Source organism: Marmota marmota, unplaced genomic scaffold (genome assembly GCF_001458135.2).
Source record: "Marmota marmota marmota unplaced genomic scaffold, marMar, whole genome shotgun sequence".
NCBI classification, from domain to species: domain Eukaryota; kingdom Metazoa; phylum Chordata; class Mammalia; order Rodentia; family Sciuridae; genus Marmota; species Marmota marmota.
Window position 1 is genome coordinate 23,196,652 of NW_025999869.1, and position 21,459 is coordinate 23,218,110.

General features: G+C 47.5%; 1 protein-coding gene across 7 annotated transcripts in view; it reads right to left on the reverse strand.

Moving 5' to 3' along the window:
- Nucleotides 1-699: 699 nt before the first annotated feature.
- The window catches only part of P4ha2 (prolyl 4-hydroxylase subunit alpha 2), a 32,216-nt gene continuing 11,456 nt past the window's right edge, over nucleotides 700-21,459 (reverse strand). For 5 of the 7 annotated variants that reach the window (XM_015492726.2, XM_015492729.2, XM_015492727.2 and 2 more), the window contains 11 exons: nucleotides 19,804-19,941; nucleotides 16,016-16,255; nucleotides 14,688-14,881; nucleotides 13,713-13,889; nucleotides 10,313-10,383; nucleotides 9,992-10,091; nucleotides 5,933-5,986; nucleotides 5,350-5,415; nucleotides 3,342-3,410; nucleotides 2,917-3,013; nucleotides 700-1,174 (listed from right to left, as the gene is read on the reverse strand). In XM_015492726.2, the coding sequence (XP_015348212.1) occupies nucleotides 1,104-1,174; nucleotides 2,917-3,013; nucleotides 3,342-3,410; nucleotides 5,350-5,415; nucleotides 5,933-5,986; nucleotides 9,992-10,091; nucleotides 10,313-10,383; nucleotides 13,713-13,889; nucleotides 14,688-14,881; nucleotides 16,016-16,255; nucleotides 19,804-19,941 (1,277 nt within the window). In that variant the 3' untranslated portion in view covers nucleotides 700-1,103. Of the gene's footprint in view, nucleotides 1,175-2,916; nucleotides 3,014-3,341; nucleotides 3,411-5,349; nucleotides 5,416-5,464; nucleotides 5,525-5,932; nucleotides 5,987-9,991; nucleotides 10,092-10,312; nucleotides 10,384-13,712; nucleotides 13,890-14,687; nucleotides 14,882-16,015; nucleotides 16,256-19,803; nucleotides 19,942-21,459 lie in introns of all 7 variants that reach the window. The other 2 variants (XM_015492730.2, XM_015492731.2) reach the window with 1 other exon arrangement.

Consider the following 21,459-nt stretch of genomic DNA (forward strand, 5'->3'; position numbering starts at 1 on the left):
AAAAATAAGAAATTTCAAATAAGGACAGCATCACAATCCTGAATATACATGTTCTCTCCATTATCTGGGAGACAAGGAGAAACCATTTACTTTGACTTGCCAGAAAAGGACATTTAAGTTATCACAAGTGTTAAACCCAGTCTAGAACCTGTTATGGTTCAGATATGAAGTGTCCCCTAAAAGCTCATGTGGGAGACAATGCAAGAAGGTTTGGAGGTGAAATGATTGGGTTATGAGAGCCTTAACTTAAACAGTGCATTACTCCCCTGAAGTGGACTAACCAGGCAGTAACTGTAGGCAGGTAGAATGTGGCTGGAGGAGATAGGTTATTAGGGGCGTACCTTTGGGGTTTATATTTTGTTCCTGGTGCACAGAGTGCTCTCTGCTTCTTGATTGTCATGTCCTGATCTGCTTTCCTCCTCCACATCCTTCCACCATAATATTCTACCTCCCCTTAGGCCAAGAGCAATAGATTCAGGCACTGTGAATACCAAATAAATGCTCTTTATCCTCTAAAATTGTTCTTGTCAGGTCATTTGGTCACAGCGACAAAAAAATTCACTGAAACAGAACCCAAATCTATGGTTTTGCTGCTGAAACATTCATCACTCAGACTCGGCCTGCACCAAGGCAACACATACAAAATGGGGAATATGGTAAAAGCTCCCAGGTCTTAAAAGAATATTCCAAATAAGGCTCTTTAAGGCTTCCGGCAGGGATATTTTATTTTTTTGGTTAAAATCACAACTGATAAAAATACCATAAAAATAAACATGTAAACAAGGTATCAGAACTTTGGTTCAATGAAACATCTCACATCTAGAACATCTGAGGTACAAAGGCACCTTGCTAGGTGCTAGACAGCCTGGCTCTGCTGCAGCTGCTCCAATGCTATCTTTGGGGCCAGAGAGGGCACAGGCTGAATGCAGAGGCTGGGACTGAGGTCACGCAGGACCCAGCCCAGTACACTCTCCACGCCAAACAAACATTGACTCTTCCAAAGACCCGCCTGATAGGAGTTGGAACATACAAAGGGATCTGTCATGCTGAGCTGGAAGATGACTTGGGCTGTGGGGCCAGAAGGAGAAGGGCAGAGAAGGACGTCAGTCAACTTCTGTTGTTCCACAAGGCCTCAAGAACTCCTGTCCTCGTTCATGGAACCATTTATTGGAGACTGTGAACAGAAAGCAAGTATGTTACAATCCCATTGGTCAGTTCAGTAGCCAAAATTAATATCTGACCCCTGCACTGTGCTCTGAGAAACAGACTTGAGTAAGACGTGGTCTCGGGCCTCAAGTTGTTCATGGGCTATTAAGGAAGATACATGAGTAAATAGGTAACTGTACAAAATTCTGCCAGTGACATGATACATGTGTGGAGGTTGTCATGGGAACAGAGTCAAAGAGCATGTGACCAATTAGGGAAGAGGAGACCTCAGGGCTGGAATATGAAGCTAAATGTAACACCAAGGTTGGGTGCAGAAAGTGGGAGCAGGAGGAGAAAGTCATGAAGGCAGGGATCACTCTGTCTTGCGTCAAAGACCTCAAACAGCCTGATGTTACTAGAAACTAGCAGGTAGAAGCTGAGAGGTTGGGGAGGAGGAAGCCTGTCCGCACTGCAGAGGACCTGGCTATCAGATGCCTCATGCCCTGTGGACGTCTGTGTGCTGTGGCACCAGAGCAGCAGAGCTAGAACAGCATTGTCACCTAATGCTGCCTTAAATGCACACAAACCAAAATTCTGTTCCTCAAACATAAGCTCTCCCATGACAAAGAAAAAATTATTTTAGTGTACCACTGAAGTCATAGAGTTTTTTTTTTTTAATTTGTAGTTGTAAGTAGACAGCATGCCTTTATTTGTTTATTTTTATGTGATGCTGAGGATCGAACCCAGTACCTCACATGTGCAAGGCAAGCGCTCTGCTCTGCTACTGAGCTACAGATCCAGCCCATCATAGAGATTTTTAAATAAAATTTAACTTAAAAGAAAGCAGCACATGTACTTAATTGAACAAACTGTCTATAAGGCTTATAGTGAAAAATAGCATATATAGTTAAATCATGAATTTTAATTAAAAATATACAGTGTTTACATCATTATGTATGTCACTTTAATGCTACATTTGAGACATTTAGTAGATTACAGTTAAAGTTTCTTTCTTGTACAACTTTTTTTTTTTAAAAGAGAGAGTGAGAAAGAGAGAGAGAGAATTTTTTAATATTTATTTTTTAGTTTTCGGCGGACACAACATCTTTGTTTGTATGTGGTGCTGAGCATCGAACCCGGGCCGCACGCATGCCAGGCGAGCGCGCTACCGCTTGAGCCACATCCCCAGCTCTCTTGTACAACGTTTTCCTCCTGAAGTCAGCAACTACCTCATTTTCTTTTTCTTACTTTTTTTAAAGCTATTACCATTTACCCCCCAAACTCGTGCGACCACCTTTGGACAGCTGTTTCTGTAACCCTTGCTGTCCCCAGCCTCTAGCCTTGTCTCTTGTCTCCTTTTCCTCAAGTGACAAGGACAGCAGCCTCCATACCTATGATGCTAGATGAAGCCTGTGCCTCACCTGCCTGATAGGAGGAAGGGTTTTCTCTTCTCTGTTTCCAGCTCTCTCCTCTGCTCCCTCAGAGCCCTGGCCAGAGCCTGATCCTCTGGAGAGCTGCCTTGGACTTACACTGCTTGTAGCTCTCTGGGCATCTGAGAGTGTTCTCAACCAGCTGTCTCAGTACTTAACCAAGTGGACTGCTACAGGACTGAATGGCCCTACCGCTTAGCAAAAAAAAAAAAAAAAAAAACCTCAGAAGGGAGACAGTCTTGGCTATGTCTCAGCAGTTGTGTCCCAGTTGAGCCTAAGGCCCCACCATCAAAGCTCTGGCTGAGAACACCACAGCCAAGAGCACCCTCAAGCCACTCACCCCACTTGCAGCCCACGAGCACCGGGCAGGCTGCATGTCTCGTTCGGTAGTCACCTTCTCCGCTCCTCAGAAGGTTGTACCAAAATACAGCTGTGCCCTGGAAAGAGATGTCCTATCAGAACATATTCTTAGAGACTGGGCTCAGAGACCTGACCCTGAACACCCTAGAACCCCTGTCCTGAGCAAAAACATCTTCAATTTTCCTGTGTAGGGTTCTGGGACTCCCTTCATGGCGGGTGGATGTTTACAAACCTATCTGACTTCCCTCCCTATTCCTTCTCCCAGTTAGAAGCTGGGACCACAGGTCCAAAGTACAAGGAGGAAGGGGCTAAGGCACATCACAGTGATGGTCAAGTAGGCCTGGCAATAGGACTGGGGGACACAGTCAGGTCTAAAACCTCTGACCCACAAGAATCAGAACTTACCTTCTTAGGCCAAATTGCAGCCCCCAGATCAGGGAAGACAGTGGCACCACCAGCTTCTACATCACTCATCTGGGAACACAAGGCATAGAGTTTGGCCTCTACCCAAGCATCTCAGAGCAAGTGAGTCACAAGAATCATGACAAAGTATACAGATCGCCCTCCTGTGAGCATGAGTGGCACTGCTGGGAGGCTCTGCTCATGGCCAGCCCTTCAAACAAGACTCTTTCTCCACCTATTTACTCCCTGTGGTTCACCAGCATGGCCTCCACGCTACAATGTTCAAAAGCAGGAGACCAACATCCAGGCAAGCCCTGAATGGGAGCAATTTGAATCTATAATCAGAACATTCCTCCTTGAATCCCCACCCAGCTTGGGCCCAGCAAACTGCCTGACCAGAAGTTCCCTGCAGCTTCCGCTAGTGGGTGAGGACCTGTATGGGCTGTTTCTCTGGCTCCTAGCTTGCTTGCTGCTCTAGTCTAACCCTTGCTGTCCCACAAAAGCTGCCCTCTAGGGGGAAGGGGGACACTGAGACTCTAGAGGTCCTGCTTTCCCCAACAGTGAGCCTCCAAACAAACTGCACACAAGATCCAGAGTAGCAAGACTGCCTTCACACCCACAGAGGGTGCCTCAACTCCTGCCAAGGCACCACTCCTTCCTCATCTGGCTCTTACTTTTTTGCCTAATAAAAATTGGAACTAAAAAATATTTCCACAGGACACATACCAGACCGACTGAGGAGCACTCAATGGACACATGCTAAATGAATAAGATGAAACCCCCCTGACACCCCCAGTCCTGGGGATCAAACTCAGGGAAACCCCAAGGCCTGCCCGTCTCATTAGCCTCTCCTTCCAGACACACTGGCCCTCTTCTTTTTTCCAACATCTCAAGCCCCCTTGCTCTTCTGGGCTTACACACATTCTCTTCTCTGCCAGAAACACGTTCCACCAGCTAATTTCCATTCGATCTTTAAGTCTCAGCCAACCTGTTACTTCGCAAGGGAGGCCCTCTCTGAACCCCAAGCCTGGGCGGCTTCTACACAGCACTTGTTCCCATAGTAACTAAATAACCATTTCTCTTATGTTTAAAGTAAGTCTCTCATGTTAGACCTCAAGCACCACAAGTGACTCTTTCTCCACCAGCTTATCCACATGTCCTTGCTCACCAACTTATCCACAGCATAGCCCCCAGCATGCAATAACCACACAGTTCAAACTTAGAAGGAAAAAATAAACTGTCCCTTAAGTTCCTTGACAGCCTCTATGCCTCTTTAGGGCAGGCTCTTGCAGCAAGGTGGGGAGAGGGCCCCCCAGCCTGTAGGGAAACAAAGGCTGCTTTTAGCTAAGAGCACCTTGTGACCACATCCTCACTCTGCTGCCAAGGGAGGATCCCTCCAGAGCACTTATCCTGAAAGTCCAGAGTGGCAGTGGGCCCATCAAATAGGAGGCAGAATATGCTACAACACACATGCATCTTGAGGAGATTGTGCTCAGTGAAATAAACCACACACACACACACACACACACACACACACTACTCTATGAGTTCATTTACTCGAGGTTATGTGATGTGAGTCATCAAAACTAGAATAGAGGTTGACAAGGCTGTGGGAGGGGACCCAGGAATTACTGTTCAACAGGAACAGTGTTTCAGTTTTACAAGAGGAGAGGAGTTCTGGCGATGGAGAGTGGTAATGGTTACACGATGTTATGAATTTAATACCACTGAAGTACACTTAGAGATGATTAAGATGATAACTTTTATGTTCTGTGTATATTATCACAATAAAAAAATGGGGGGGAAAAGGAGCAGGGATAAAGTCATAGGACTAGGGGCTACACGATGAGAACAGAAACCAACTTTCTCTACTCCAGCCAAGAAGGGCACTGAGGGACAAAAGGACCATTAGCCAACAGCAGGTGGCATCAGCTTTGAGGAGGGTGGGATATAAGAGAGCTTTCTGGACCCACGGTCCCCTTAGGGCCCATAAGCTGCACATGATACTCACGTAGTTTAAGAATGTGGCCACACGGTTCCCAGTCCCTAAATGCTTGAAAACATCTTGTTCATGGTTCTATAAAATTAAGTGAGAGTGGACAAGTGGGCCTGGACCCAGTACTTACATAGTTAAGAAACGTCGCTAACCTATTCCCCTCCGTTTTGAGGCCGCTGTCAAAAGGTCGCTGCAACAGACAACAACTTTCACCCAAGTTTGCAACCAACTTACCCGCCACCCAAATGATTGGGGCCAAAGGGACAGGGGAAGGTAATAAGTGGATGTTCCCCAAAATAGCCTGGAACAAAGGACAATCCAACACAGGAAATTTTGATCAGGACAAGGAATAATTTTCACAGAGACCTACTGAGGTTCTTTGCTCTAGAATCAAAGCAAACAGTAACAGAGTTAGGGCAGGCTCCACAGACCCTGTGGCTCCAGACTGGGCTTCACCAGTAACAAAGAGTCTCCCCTGGTGAGGCAGAAAGGGGGAGGGAGGGGGGTGATATGGAGGCTGAAATGCTGCTAGAAGCTCCAGCCTTCTCAAATCAATTACAGTGGGGCCCTCTGAGACCACCAGTGATCTGGGTCTTACCCTAGAGAAGTCAAAGTGCGGCTCATACTGTCCTCCCATTCCATAATTTGCAACCTGGTGAGAAATTTTAACAGCATTGGATTTTGTGAGCAGCATAAACAGGCTCTTATCAGAGATACCACATCCCCAGGCCTCCAAACAATCATATGCCCTAAGAACAGCCCCTCTCAGGTAGAAGACAAGCATGTCTCGCTTTCACAGGCAGAACGAGTGTTGCAAATATGTCCACAGCTGTGTCCAAAAGGATAAATGGTTTCCTGAGAAGAAGAAGATGGCTGACCTGCAGGCTGCCACTGTAGAGAAGCACCAGCCCTTCAAGAATACTCAGATGGCTCAAGAGGGAGCTCTTCTTGAGGCAGGCCCTGGTCTGGACCCAGTTTGTTTGGGAGGAAATGAGAAGGTGATCCAAGAAAAAAGCCAACACCAAACTCCAAGTGGAGGTTTTTTGAGACAGAGTCTTACTGTATTGCCCAAGCTGACCTCAAACTCTTAGGCTCATGCCATCCTTCCACCTTCCTGAGTAGCTGGAACTACAAGAACATGTCACTATACCTGACTTGAGATTTTTCTTTTTTTAACACTAGTTTTGGAGCTACTCCGAGTCTGGTATTGCTCCTGCCTCCTTTTCTAAGCAGCAGTTCTTGGTCAGGCCAAGTGGGGCACTGCACTGAGCACTTCTGCTCCCAAGTGAAGCAGCAGGGCATGGTGACCAGTTACCAGGTGGCCAAGAATTGGTATATCACCTCAGCATTCCCAGAATAAGCCTGCACCTGAATCACAGCAGCCTCTGCAACTACAGGGTGTCACTAATTGGATTAGAAATTGCAATGCCTTTGTGAATAGTATGTAGACACAATTTAACATCCAAGATCACAAAGTTACTTTAGCTTCAGTAGTTAAAATAAGAGACAAGGTTTAAAAGAAAATGCATAATTTGACATGATCCCCTTGATAAATCAAGTGGCACCATAAATCTATCTAGGAATAGCTGGTCACTGTTTTTTACTGAAATCCTAAAAACCTTTAGGGCTCAGCCACTAGTTCTCACAAAGTCAGTATCTTTTGTGTATCTTTTTTGGCCATTCTAACAGTCAGGAGAGAGATGCTGCAAAACGGGCAATAGTGGAAATCTTCAGATATGGGAGAAAAAGGGAGGATGGACATTACAAGAAAGAAAATCCTCCAGTTGGAGCACAAATGATGTTTGCTAAATATGATGAAATGCAAAATCTGGGCAGTGTATCTTTTCATGTATACAAAAATAAAAATTTTGATGTAAATAACCATGGCAGAATGAAAATACGCTGTCATTCCATTGCTTCAGCCTCCAAGATTTCTGCACCAGGATTACCTGAGATTCTGTCAAGAACATAAGGAAGCCTGGTACAGCAGATACTCGGGGCTGGAGGCACATTTATTTATTTTAGGGAGGGAAGTGCTAGAGAGAGTCTATGAGGAAATGCTATTACATATTTTCACAAATGTATCCTTTCTTGGTATCCATTCTAGACAAGACCTTAAAGAAAATTCTAGACATGCTGTGACTGGCATGCCAATGAACTCCAGAGATTTCCATCCCTGCTTGTTGTGGCGGCTGCAGAGCATGATTGCACTTTCTAACTCATCTGCTCCTTGGATAAAGTGACTAAACTTTGAGATTCCAGACAGTGAAAGAAGTTGCACTGCAATAGCTGGCACACCATTTAACAGTTTGGACAATTATATTTGATCAGTGCTAAAACCACTGTCCCTACACTCTTTAATATGGTCCTCAAACAAGTACAGAAGTCGCGGGAGTTTCTGGGTTTGCAGCAATCAAATTCACCATCCCTGCACACTCAAGTCCCCAGATCCATTCCTTTAATAACAAGCAACTATATACCAAAACTGATCCCTATAAGAAGGTATGCGTATGAACATTTTAGATTCCTTGTTGCCATAAGGTAGAGTCAGCCATTTGAAAGACATGGGTATTTATGATGCTGACCAGAGTGAAGGAAAAAAAAAGTTAGGAACCACCTAGTAGGCTAAGACATCACCAAGCCAGTAGTCTTGAATCTTGGAGAATCCTGAAGGTGTAGGTAGCATCTCCTCCTCCATTAGACAGGTCCCCATCCATTCATAAGAATGCCTTAATTGCCCTTTTTCTCCCAAAAGGTCTAGAGCAAACACATCAACTAAAGCTAAGAGTGTTGACAGGTAGCAGAAGGGGCCAGCTCCTTTCCAAAAGACTAGCATTTCCAAAGGGGCCCTGGTGCATAGGCTGCTGCTGGTGCCTAGGTATTTATCATATCACAAGCAGTACCTGTAGAATGGGCACTCAGGAGCAGATCCTGAAATCAAGGTTCCTGTTCCCCAGACGAGGTAAGATCAAAGCTTTCACAATACCACTGGCTGTCAAATAAAATGCCATAATAGTTCCCAGAGGAAGAATGTAAACAAAATCGGTATCTCAGTCACTTGGGAACTCTGGGCTAGATCTTCCGAAGAGCCCTTACTCTAAGGGGCCCTCCACTGAGAATTGAGACATTCAAACACCAGATGATTAAGTTAAAACACAATGAGAGGCCAGACAGATGAAGCCAAGGTTGGAGCAGAGAAGCCAGTCCATAGCAAGAGGCTGTTGTCTTCCACGGTTGAGGGTGAGACAGAGGTACAGAGAGTGCAGACAGGAAGCCAGCCAGGACAGCAATAGAGGCACAGGTCCTGTCCACTCAGCCCTGTGGTCCCTGGTACAGAATCAGCCAATCAAGCAGACTGCTGTCCTTCAGGACCAGGAGAGCGCTGAACACTGGCTCTGATGTGAAATAAGTGGTGGCAGAAGTCTTAAAACAACAACAAAAACCTACTCCAAGAAGACTTAAGTCAAGATAATGTCAACAGAGATGCATGTAGTGTGTGAAGAGCTCCTATCTTCTTGAAATGGTGGTTCTCTAATGCATTAGAGGCAAAGTAGGTGATGTGGCAGAAGTCCCCTGTTGTGTTGCTGGTCTGCAGAACTTATTTTAAACCCATACAACACTAAGTTGAGTTGAACTGAAAAATTATAAAAAAATTTTCACAAGACTGTTTTACAAATACACTGTTTATAATCCTGTGTTTTTGAAAACTCTGTTGGAGTTCACACAAATCCATTATGATGACCTTTGAAACCAGTTTTCTGATTGCAGATGCAGCTTCCAAAAGAGGGCGGAAAATGTGAATGCTGTTTTGCTTGGATATGTCCAAGTCAAGGTTGAGAGAATCCTTCCCAAATGACCTCCAATCAATATTCTAATGAAATCTATAGCTGGTCAGACCCACATACCAGCCTGAAAGGTGAAGGATGCTACTCTTAAATGCACGGACACTCTAGCCAAACAGAGATCCAGGGACTCTAGAATGAGGCCAGTGAAACTTCTATGATAGTTTCTCAGGTCATAATTTTATAAAAGAACCCAAGAGTTCTGTTGTTCAGAAGACAGAAAGCCAGTGCTGACTTGAAGCTGGTGCCCACAAGAACACACTGTGAAGGAGCATCACCCAGAACCTCTCAGCATGCTGCCACCATGTTTCTTCCTGATCACCTTGGAAATGAAGGCAAGAAGCCAGAATCTCAATAAGAGTACTTAGACAAGAACATTCCTCCTTCACCAGCAAACCAGTCCAGGCCTCTCATTTTTCCTAGCAACATATCACAGAACACTTTATCTTATCTCCAAGCGCATTTGACTAGGACACAGAATTGTAACTTTGGAAGATAATTCTAGGATTTGAACTTAGGTAGTGAAGAAGCTATGATTAAGGCTGCTGACTACTACTGATCCTCCACCCCAGCATGGTACCTGAGCACACAATAGATGCTCAGCTAATATTTGTCCATATCATGTTAACTGCTGAATACAATAGATATTATGAATTCTGGTTTCCCCAGCACAAGAGCACTCCATGTTCACGGCATAGTGCAGTTAAACTGTTTAGTAAGCAAGCCTTCCTAGATCCAGTGTGTGTACCTGGAAAGACCATCTAGCCAGATATTCCCCCTTCCCAACTCCTATGGTCTCAAGGACCAGCTTGTACCTGTAATAATTCTGCAGTCTTTACTGTTAACCCTGTGATGTGCTGCATCCGACGATTTACTCGAGCTACAACAGGATCATCATCTTCTTCTAGCCATGAGCTGGGACAAAAGAAGAGAACAGGTAAAAGAAAATGGGAAGTCAGACTTAGATGAGGTCCTGTGCTCTCTCCCAGCATCAACACCAGCACTAATAGGCAGAAGAGAGTGAGTGCTATAGGAGGGTGTGGAGGTGCCAAGCCCCCCTCCATTGGGTAGGTACTGGGAAGCCTGTGAGTTGGGACTTGAACAGCACCCCCACACATACCACCACCATTTATTACCTTTTGGAAACCCTGTAGCTGGCAACAGTGAGGACACCGGTCTTGGGATCACGAACTGTGGCTCGTGCAAGCTGGAGGTCAGGAAGACAGGGCAGACTTACACTTTTTGGCCTTGTGTTTTTCTCAGAGAGCACTGGGACCAAATCAGCCAGCCCCATTGGTGGGAGAAACAACTTTGTAGGCAGTGACTCTAGTCAAGACCCCATGTCCCTGTAGGCCAGGCCAGAACAGGAATCTGAGGCCTCCACCTTCCCTCTCTGCTATCAGACCCTGGCCACTCCCCTGCTTGGTCACTACTCATCCCTCCTCCTCCCAGGTCTGTGCTACCTGAAGAATTATGCCTATGGATTTGGCTTTGTCCACCTCTGTGTCTGCCTAGACAGCCTCCCTCTTTGCCAGACCCATAGATCATCCTGCATAAGCATAGCTGAGCTTAGATGCTCCCACCACATTGGGACTGTGCCATGATCCCTGAGCGTCCCCTTGTGTGCCCCTCTTGACTTGGTCAAGTTCTATATGCTTCTGAACCTCAGTGGCCTCCTCTGCCAAGAAACCCATGCAAACACACTCCTGATGCACCCCCTCACACTGGGCTCCCATGCTGCAAGAGGAGAGACAGACGCACAGTTTTCACTCCCTCGGGAGTCTCATAAAGTCAGATGATAAAACCAGGAAAGGGATTATCAAGTTGAAATAAATAAATGACTACCTGAAGCCACCCACCCCAACCTACACACACACACACCCCTCACCTACTTCATCTCCCCAGTTCCCATTAAGAGGCTTAATGCTACTGCCAGGAGGAACCCACTACTCAAAGCCAGACTCCAGGGCAAGCGTCCATGTGCTTCAGCTGTGGACTGTCCTAATGGGCTCACATGGGTGGGGCCATAGGCCCAGTTACCTCACTCCAAAGCACTTTCCCTTGAAGTAAATATGTGAAAAGTGCCTACTATGTGCTAGGTGATTGAGAAACATGGATCTCACCCTCATTTCATTCAAATTGAGTGGGGGAGAGGAAAGCAGAAAACCAGTCAAGTAATTGCAGCATGCACAAGTGAACTTCATGTTTCAGAATCAAGAATGGCTTCCTGGAGAAAGGAATCACCGAGATGAGATTGGAAGGGTAAGTAAGAGTTAGCCAAGGAGGAGAGCACTCCAGGAACAGCAAAAGGGCAGTGATAGAGAGGCCCAGGGATTAAAAAGCATGTGGTGCTGACTGTGGATCAGAGGTTATGTGAAGGAGAGAGATGAGATTGAGTGGACAGCAGGCACCGAGAGTCTGATGCAATCTTATGGCCCATGAGAGACAGGGCAGGCTTTATGCAGGGGAGCAGCCCTGGGAACACCCTGTGGGGAGCTGAGCAAGGAGGGCTGGAGTGGGAAGGAGCTGGCTAATGAGGAGGCCAGAGCAGAAGGGATGGAAAAGAGTGGACAGAGCAAAAGTCTGTCAGGGGGTGAAATCAACCCCCCAGACACCGTGTTGTTACGTGTTCTAATAAGGTGGCCAGCATACCAGGATGGATGGCTTCCCTGAGCTCCTATCTGAGGGTCTTTCCTGAACTCAGTGATGCCAGTCCTTCCCTGATGACAGATGCAACCACAGCTAGACCCCATCCCAACATCTGAGCCTCACCATTGGCCTGGTGCCCACAAAGAGACTCTGGGCAACTGTGCTGTGCCCCTGGGGACAGACAGGGCTATTTTGAAAGCAGTCTGGGTATCCACAGGCAGCTGCCAGGCATTCCCGACAGGACAAGTTAAGCTCACTGGCCCAACTTCAAAGCCAGAATAGCATCTGTCCCTCATAGCCTCCGGAAAGGAGAGGTCAGCTCATGATGGCCAACACATTTGGCACTTCACATGGCTCCTGTTCAAAGGCAAATTTTCCCATTGCTCCCTCCCCCAGCCCTGCCGTGTGTGTGTGTGTGTGTGTGTGTGTGTGTGTGTGTGTATGTGTGTGTGTGATATACACGGAAAAGTTCTCAATGTCTGGGACTGAGGGATACGAAAGGAATCCAGTGCCTCTCTCACCTGGAACCTAGAAAAGTAGTTTTTTTCCCTGAAGAACTTTGGAGCTTCCCAGAGGGTGGGAAGAGGGGTCCTAGTAGCCATCCTCTACACATACTAGCTAGATCAGCCCTTAGCCCCATCAATGATACCAAGTGACCCTAACCCCTAGATGTCCTAGGACCTTGACCCAAAGTTGTTTCAAATGATTTCCAGGGACCAGGAGAGGACTCTTTCCAGGAGCACTGGGCTTCCTGGCCACCTTGGCTACTACAATTCTACTAGAAGCAGAGAAAAAGAAAATTCAGGTAAATCCTCCCTTCCAATCATCTGTGGTGGATGATTATAAATGGAAGCAAACTTTTATGAACTAGAAATAGAATAATAATTTTGTCATGTCACACACACACACACACACATAATTTAAAAAACAGCCTACTGCACACTTAGCTGCAAAACACCAGAGAAATTTCCAAGAAATTCAAAAAGAAGCAGGATGCCTATTGTAATAATGCTTCAGAAGTTCTAGGCAATTCAATTAGACACAAAAGCAAAGAAAATATAAGTATTAGGAAGGAGATAGCAAAATTTTTCTTATTTGTAGGTGATATGACATGTACCCAAGAAAATCAGTTAAAAATCAAAAAGGGAATAAGTGAGTTCAACCACCACCCATGACCTCACAGGTTAGCTTCTTCAAGGGTGAAATAAAGCCAGAGTCACAGTTTACTAAATACACATAATAGTTAATATATGTTAAGCATTTAGGAACAGATCCTGTCACCTTAAGAACTCAGTAACAATTAGCTAGTATTACAAGATACATTTTTAAATCAAGTTTAATACATAATAACGTAACCAGCTAAAATATAGAAAAAGCAAAGTTACAGGAATAAAAAAGCCATCTATGAATAAACTTACCAAAAAATGAATAAATGAAAAGACCCAGCCCCTGGAATGCCCCGGGAGAAGAAAACCCAATATTGTACAGACGAACAATCTCCTCCAAGTCAATTACCTCTTTGCAGTCCCAGTCAGGAGTGCCAAAGGACCCACCTTCCCAGTGCCTTATGGAATATTTTCTAAAAAAAAACTGACCTCCACGTCAGTCCCCCAACCAGGGCCTCTCTCTATGAGCCTGCCCTGCTCCCAGAATGACCTCCTACTGTAGTGCTTGGTGGTCCACATTGATTCCCTCATTTTTCTTTCCCACTAGTCCATGAACCCACAGGTCAGGCTGAGTCTGCGGCATCTCAGTAACCCCACAGTGGACTCATGCTAGATAGTGATAAGGTCTTGACTAGGTAAACAAACTGCCCCATGATGTTAGAGATGAAAGAGAAGCTGTCCCCTTTAGCACCCCTACGAGGACCAACAGAGAGACACCTACTTTGGGTTTTGCAATCTCCTTGATCCTCTCGATTTCCTCGTCAGACATGACATCATAGTACCTGACGATGTGCGGACTATCCCACTCATCCTCCTCTTTGAAGGGGGCGATGAGCAGCTGTGGCACCCTGTTGCCATGGTGGTACCTACAGAAAAGCCTCTTCTGCCTCCGGGGTGTCTGGGGAGCACAAAATAACAGACCCTGAGCTGAGAGATCCCTTAACCTCAGTCCCAGCTCAGCTGTCTGCAGACGCTGTCTCACACCCATGACCAGCTGCTGCTCCCTGCCTCCCTGCCACAGAAGAAATGAAACACCTCTCAGGGTGACTGGCATGAAGTGACAAACCACAAACCATGTAGCTTTTCTTCTCTCTCAAGATCACCTCATGCCCACGAGTCCTGTGGCAGAAGGTAATTCCTGACCCTTTCTCAGAGATTCAAATAGGTCTGGAGGGTGGGCAGGGAGAAGCCTTTCCAGGGGAGGAGTCAGTGGGAGCCAAGTGGACGGGCATGGAAAAGGCAAGAGCCTGCCTCACACCTGAACCTCTGTGAGGAAGCACTGGAAGCCCAGGGCTCCCCAAACCAGTGGTACCGATACCAAGCTCCAGCAATTGCTATGTCTTTACCACAGAGACTTACCCTCCACTACACTGGGACTTCCCTTGGGACCTGAAGCACATCCTTACCCATGTTTTCTTCATAACAGTGAGATGAGCAAAGGCTGGGCACACTGGGGTATGGAGAGGAGTACAGTAATAACTGAGAGGATGGAAATTCTACTTGGGGCATCAGGGAAATTCTCCAGCCCTACACCTCAGAGAACACCCACACATCAGCCTCAGCAGACGCTACCAATAACTGGGGGAGATGCTAAAAAAAAGTATCTACACATAGTGGAACATCCTCCTAGGCCTGCCTGCCCACCTCGGACATCCAGGTCTACAGTCTGGGCACTGTGCCCTCTCCCACAACTCACCAGTTTGACACCCTCCCCGCGACAGAGGCTCTCATACACGTCCCTCTCAGGCAGGTAGTCCACTGGCCTCTCGTAGAGGCCTCCCTGGGTTTCTAGCACCGCTTCTGTCTGATTTAACGACTGTTTTTCCCTTTCTTCCTCCAACAGCCGCTCAAAGTACCGCAGATTCCCTCCGGCTCGCTCATGACTTGGGTCTAGAAAAGCAAAGAATGAGAAGGAAAAGGAAACCACAAACATCTGTTAGGTTTTTTAGATAAATTATTCAGTAAGTGGTTTCTTTCCCAGCAGCCCCCTTGCAGGTTTTGCCTTCCACAGCACCTATCCAGGTGTGTGGGTGAGAGCCAAAGAGTCAACAGAGGACTCCCCATCCCGGTCAGAGCTGAGAGAGCAGCACCATCAAAGGAGGGGAACCCTAGCCAGCCACGGAGGAGACTTCCTCTCCAGTCCTCCCTGCAGGTCCCAAGGTCCCCAGTCCAGAGAAGCAGTCCTGATCCTGCCTCCTCCTCTTGACAGCCATATCTCCATTTACAGCCATTCCCCAGACTGCGGGCACTGCTGGAGACTATGCTGTGCCCTGGCCACAGCTAGAAGCAAGCTGTAACACCAGCAAAAAGAACAGCCACAGCATCCAAAGAAACAGGCGTGGCAGGATTTCTGTGATACTCCTCAGGTAAGGAAACTGAGGCTCAAAGATATTGAGTGACTTGGGTTGAGATTCTATAGAACAAGAATCCAGGGGCCCCAACTCCTCATCCAAGGCCCTTACTGACTCACCTGAGAGAATCTACAAAGATCTTTTCCCACATAGGTCATATGCTAGCTGAACACCCAACTCAGGGCCCCCACGGAAAGCAGTGGCATAAAAAAGGCTTTGCCAGTTTCTGAAACTCCAGATGACAATGTTCCCATGTAAGAGGTGCCACAGATGGGTTTTGAAGGCACCAGTGAGACCTGAGACCTCCAACTAGTTGGTACCACAGTGACCCTGATGGACAGCCTGCATCGAAAGCTACTCCTGACACAGTGGTGGTTCCACCCTGCCAAGTGTCAAATGTACCACAGCACTGACTGGGTCCTTAGTTAGAAAGGGAGCATGCAGGGCCACAGGTATCACAGGCACCCCAGACCTGAGTACACCCATCAGCAATGGGCAAGGGCTAATGGGTAAGGAGCTAGCTGGAAGTTGGAATATGCCATCAGTCACTGGCCAGGTGACAGGTCAAACTGACTCGATCCCCAAAGAAGTGTCAAGTGGTATGTCCAGCAGAGTCTATCCAGTTCCCCTGCCAGCTCCCCATCTCCATCTCACCTTCCCTTAATCTCCTTACCAAGGGAGAGCAGGCGGCGGGTGAGTTCCACAGCACGGTGCAGGTCACCCAACTGGAAAACGGCATAGCTCAGGTAGTCCAGCGCCTGGGCCTTGGCCACGGTCCCCTCCTCCCCAGCATCAAGTTGCTTTAGCACCTGCTCCATCCACAGCACCGTGTGGTAATAGTCCCCTTCATTGTAGGCTGAGCGGCCCATCCCAAAGCAGTCATCCACGCTCAGCATGGCCTGGTACTTGGTTCCTACAGCAGGAGAGTCCAACAGTCAGCCTCCAAAAAAAGAAACACTGGGTTATGGAGGGAGGTTCCCACCAGAGCCTTAGACCATAAGCTCCAACATGCCACTGATACAGTAAGCACAGACAGGTAGGCTCTGCCCTGGGTTGGGGTTTACAGCCAATCTCCCAGCCTTAGACTCCCCTTCTCCCAAGGGGGAGGAGCTGTGTTATGGGGGACCCCAGGAAGCCCACCAAGAAGTAGTGTTGAAGGTGTGAAGATCCTGTGGGCCACACAGGAGAAGACATCGGGTGGGCAGCTGGGGGACAGAAAAATTAACTGAAGAAACAAATTTAGGTGGCAGCAAAAGCCACACATGAGGATAATCACATGTAAAAAATGTCTGAGGGAAGAGTGGAGAAGGTGGCCAAGGCCAGAGCCCTGGGGAGCACACACTCAGAAAGGACAGAGGATACAGAACATCAACAAGCGACTAAGACATAGGAGAAACTGAAGGAATGGGAGCAGCGTGACAGATGCAGAGGGAGGCCGAGAGCCAAGGCTGCAGTCCTGGCTTTGGCCATCAGGCAGCAAGGACCTTGGTGAACACCACTCAGCAGGCCTTGTGACCTCAGGTCATGTGCTGTGAGCTGAGCACTAGAAAGTGACCATGAAGACAGTTTCAAGCCAAGAGCAGTGGCTATAGGGAAACGAAAGGTTTGGGCAGACTCAAGATGGAAAGACTCTATGTGTTCCTCTAAGAATAACAAGAAAGCAGATCCCATGAGAACAAGGAGGGCTGTGACCCTTACTGGAAAGCACAGGAGTCCCCCCAAAGCCCTTTTAACAGCCACGTGGACATGGTTGATATGAAAGAACTGCCTCAGAGTGGGCCCCCTTTGCCTGATATCCAAGATGGACCTCTGCCCAAAAGGAAATTCCTTCTGCAGTAGGAAGTGCCCATGTCAGAAACTGGGTGGCTTAGGAACCAACAATGTAGAATAGAAAGTTGGGGAGAGTAATCACAAGACGGAGATGTAGATAGGCCAGGGTTTGGTTCCCTAGGGCCTCTTTCCCCTCTCCATACCCCACCACAGATTTTGGCTAGCTCTGTAGTCCCAGGAGCCTACCTAGCTTAAGTTTCAGTCTCCTATCTACATAGAGATAATATCCACCTAAACAGAGATAATAACACCGATTTTAAAAGACATAGGCCAAGAATTCAATGAGATGATATATGAAGATGGTTCCTGTGATCCTCAGGATGCTAATGACGGGTAGCTATTATCAACATGTCTCACAGATACCAAGAATGTTAAGAATGGCTCTCAGGCACTCAGCATCTCTCCCAAAAGGCAACTTGAATGTCTGCTCCTTGGAGAGTGGGCCCTGCAGAGTTACTGCTGAGCTGTGTGTGGAAAGGCAATCAGACAAGGAGCAGCCCAGCTGACAGGGGTAAAGGTATTCCTGCAGAGGGAATGGGAGGAACCAAGGAGCTGAGCAAAGGAGAAGCTGAGCACCAGGGGCAAGGAGGCCAGGGAGACAGTGGGACCTCAAAGACTCCACACAGGAGGGGTTTGGGTTTATCCCTGAAAGTTAAGCACTGTGACCAGGTTTTAGTGTGCTAAAGACAACATGGAGGATGGGATTAAAAAGTGAGCTGGACAATTGCAGGAAAATGGATGGAACTTGAGAAACTTATGTTAAATGAAATAACCAAAACTCAGAGTCCAGAGTCTAGGGCCGTATGTTTTCTTTCATATAGGGAACTTAGAGAGGAAAAAGGAAAAAAAAGGGGGTGGGAGGGATGGTCTCATGAAAATAGAAGGGAGATCAAGAGGAAGAGGACAAGGGAGAAAAGGGAAATCCTGGGCAATAGTGATAAATTATATTGTTATATCATGTGCAAATGTGAATACATAATAAGTCAGCTGGTATCTTAGCCGGTCATGGGGCAGTAGTGAGGGGACAAGTACAGAAGACATTAGGGAAGTAGACTCTATGGGCCTCAGGATTCTGGCTTAGGCTGCAAATAAGAGGAGATGCTTCTTGCTGAGGTAAGTGGTGAAGGAATTGGGTAAACAGCTCAAAGGAGGTAAGGATTTCAATTTAGGACACATGAAATTTGAGAAGTCCATGGAATATCTAAGCATAGACAGCCAACAGGCATTTGCTGACACTGGTTGGAAGCTCAAGAGGTTGTCTTGGTGGGAAACACGGATCCAGAAATCAACCATGGATGGGAAATACCTCAAAGGATGAAAATTGCTGGGTTCACCTGGGGAAGGCTTGTAGGAACTAAATCCTAGAGAGTAACTCCCTTCTGTCCTGCCTCCCCATTCAGGACACTCACAGGTGTGTGAACTGAGTGTCCATGTCAGAGTGTAGCACCCTCTTCCCACCAACCTATTGCACAGCTACAGAGCAAAAAGACCCTGCAGGAGTCCTGAGCTGCATTCTATCTTGGATCTCATGGTATAGCTTGGTTCAAGACCTGACTGAGGTAGAAATAAGAAGTTCACATCCCCTCCTATTACCTCATCAGACCCAAGGCCCCAGGCCACACCTAGTCAGTAACAGAAACCCTAAAAAGGGAGAAAGATTCCACACACTATGGATCTGTTTGTATCTTCTCTGGTGACCCACAAGTGAGATTCACCCAAGGTCTAATGAGATACAATGGAATCCCTAGGTTTATTGTTCTTGAAAAGCTCTCCAAACCCAGCTTATCTTCTTACAAACACTTACATTGAGGAAGTCAGTGGAGAAGGAACTGGTTTTAAAAAGAAAGAACAAATGACCAGAGAGGCCAAAAGAGAAGAAGCCAATATCAGTATCCCAGAATTCAAAGGAGGGGAGAATATCAGGCAAAATGAGGCAATCAATGTGCCTAATGTTGCTGAAAAGTTAAAGAATATCATGCCTGAAATGTCTGTTGACTTTACCAGCCCCAGAGGGTTGGTGGACAGCAGGCACAAAGGCATGATGGGGTCAGGAGTACAGAGGAACTAGAAGAGGAGAAAGAGTGTGAATCGCTCTATCCAGTAGCCAACCAAGAGGGGAGAGGAGACTGACCACAGCAGAGACCAAACAGTCTTGTACCCTGAAGGAGGAGTTCGGGAATGAGCAAGAATAGAGCATCTGTATGAGCTCAAGGAGAGACCCCAGAGAGGTGAGGACAGAATGAACAAGTGCACAGACTTAACTGAGGGGACATAGGAGAGAGGGCAGAGAGTTCAGAGTTCAGCCTTGGTGGGGGAATCAGGAGGGTGGGAAATGGAAGCAGGTCTGGCCGTGGATCTATGGTGCTCTGGGACAGAGACCAGCAGGGTTCCTGACAGTAGCCTCAGCGTTCTCTGAGACACAAGAGGAGAGGGAGGACCTTGGATAGTGCATGGAAGGAAGTGGCAGGCAGGGGATGCGGGGAAGCAGCTATCACGGGACAGGGGACAAGTACCGAATGGGGATCCAAGACAAGGATCATCAGTAGAGGCAGAGACCGTACACTGCCTCTGCCTTGTCCAGCCAGCAAAGAGACACAAGCAGGACAGGCAAAGCCCGGAGCACTGAGTTACCTGGAAGCTCCCCTCTGGAAATAGTGTCTGGGTCCAGCTTGTATGTGTCCTGAAGTCTCATCAAAGCTTTGGCAGCCCCCGACTCATCCTCATCAGTGGGGAAGAATTGCCGTTGCACTGAGAGGTTGGCAATAAAACCTTCCAAATGAGAGGGAGAACAAGAGGTTGCCTTAGGTCCAGGGGCAGAAATGCTCCTGGGATCAGAGAGGCAGCCACTAGTGGGTCTCTGGCTAGTGGGTTCCTGCCGCTTGCCTCTGAGACTACTGGTAGGCTCAGTGGTGATGTATTTGCTCATCATGTGTGAGAGCTCAAGGAGAGATGCCAGCACTAGGGGATGTGGGAGGAAGAGTTTGCCCTTCCACCAGGAAGTCCTCCCAGACTGCTCTAGTCCATGGGACTTCTTTCTCACTCCTCACTGTCCTACCACCTGTGCTGCTCATTTGGAACTGAACAGAAATAGCTGGTACAGTGGTTAACAGTTGGGAGTCTACAAGTCAAGCTTTGAGCTCTCTGATCACCGTGGCCAAGACCACAGCCTGGAGCCAGGAAAAGCCTCTGACCACTGAAGTGCCCCCACAGAGACTTCCCAGTTATATAGCAAGAGAGGCATCTCCTGAAATCCCAGGACTCCCAGGCTGATTCAGGCCTTCAGTTCCATCTGTGAGGTAAGAATTGGGAGGGGAAAACCCAAGGAATTCCTCCCCTGGCCCCTTCCCAAGAGCAGCAGCACACACTGCAACCCACTCTCAGAACGGGCTCAAATACTCATTTCTAGCCAAGCCTGGAGATTCAGAGGTCAAGAAGCTGCTACCCTGTCTTCCTTCTGGCTTCATGGTCAGGGACTCTGAAGAGTTCAGAATCCAGGAAATAGAAAAACACGCCTCCTTGAAAAAGCCACAGACAGTGTCAGCATGCCCCCCTCAGTTCAGGGGCAAGAACTCCATGTCAGGATGAAAACAACCTATTGCTCTCTGGGCTGTTTGGTATCCTTCTAGGTAATTTTAAGGTTTCCCGATGCGATGCAGAGGGGAGGGTGTGGAGAACAAGGTCAGTGAGCAGAGATCTTCTGAGCAGGCTCAGCCTCCCGCTGTGCAGGCGGGAACAGACCGTTCCCAGCTACAGGCCAGGCCTAGGAGGCGGGGTCTGGGAAAGGCAGGCGGGGCTTCTGGAGGCAGTGAGCTCACTGGGCACAACGCCAGCCTGGCTGAGCTCACCAATCCCTCCCTGGAGGCCACCCTGCCCCCAGCCAAGCCCGACCCAGTCTGGCCACGTGAGCTGAAATGTCTCAGCCGGAGAGACAGCTAGTCTGAAGTTAACCAGCACTCCCAACTCCAGAGAAAAGAGACAGGGCCTGAGCCCGAGGCTGGGAGTCCATGGGGCCGCCTCCAGGCTCACCACCACCATCACTTCATTTTGACAGGAAAGTGTTAGAGCATGGTAAATGTTACCCTAGAAAAAACTTTTCAAAAAAGTCATACTGGGTGGGGTGGGGGGAGTCATACTCTGACCTGTAAATACCATTTCTAAGAATTTACTCTAGAAAAATAATCAGAGTTAGACACCAAAATGTATATGAAAGATTGCTGATAATTATAATTTGGAAATAGGCCCATTTCCCATGACTTTCCCAGTTTTACAGTATATCAGTATGACAAA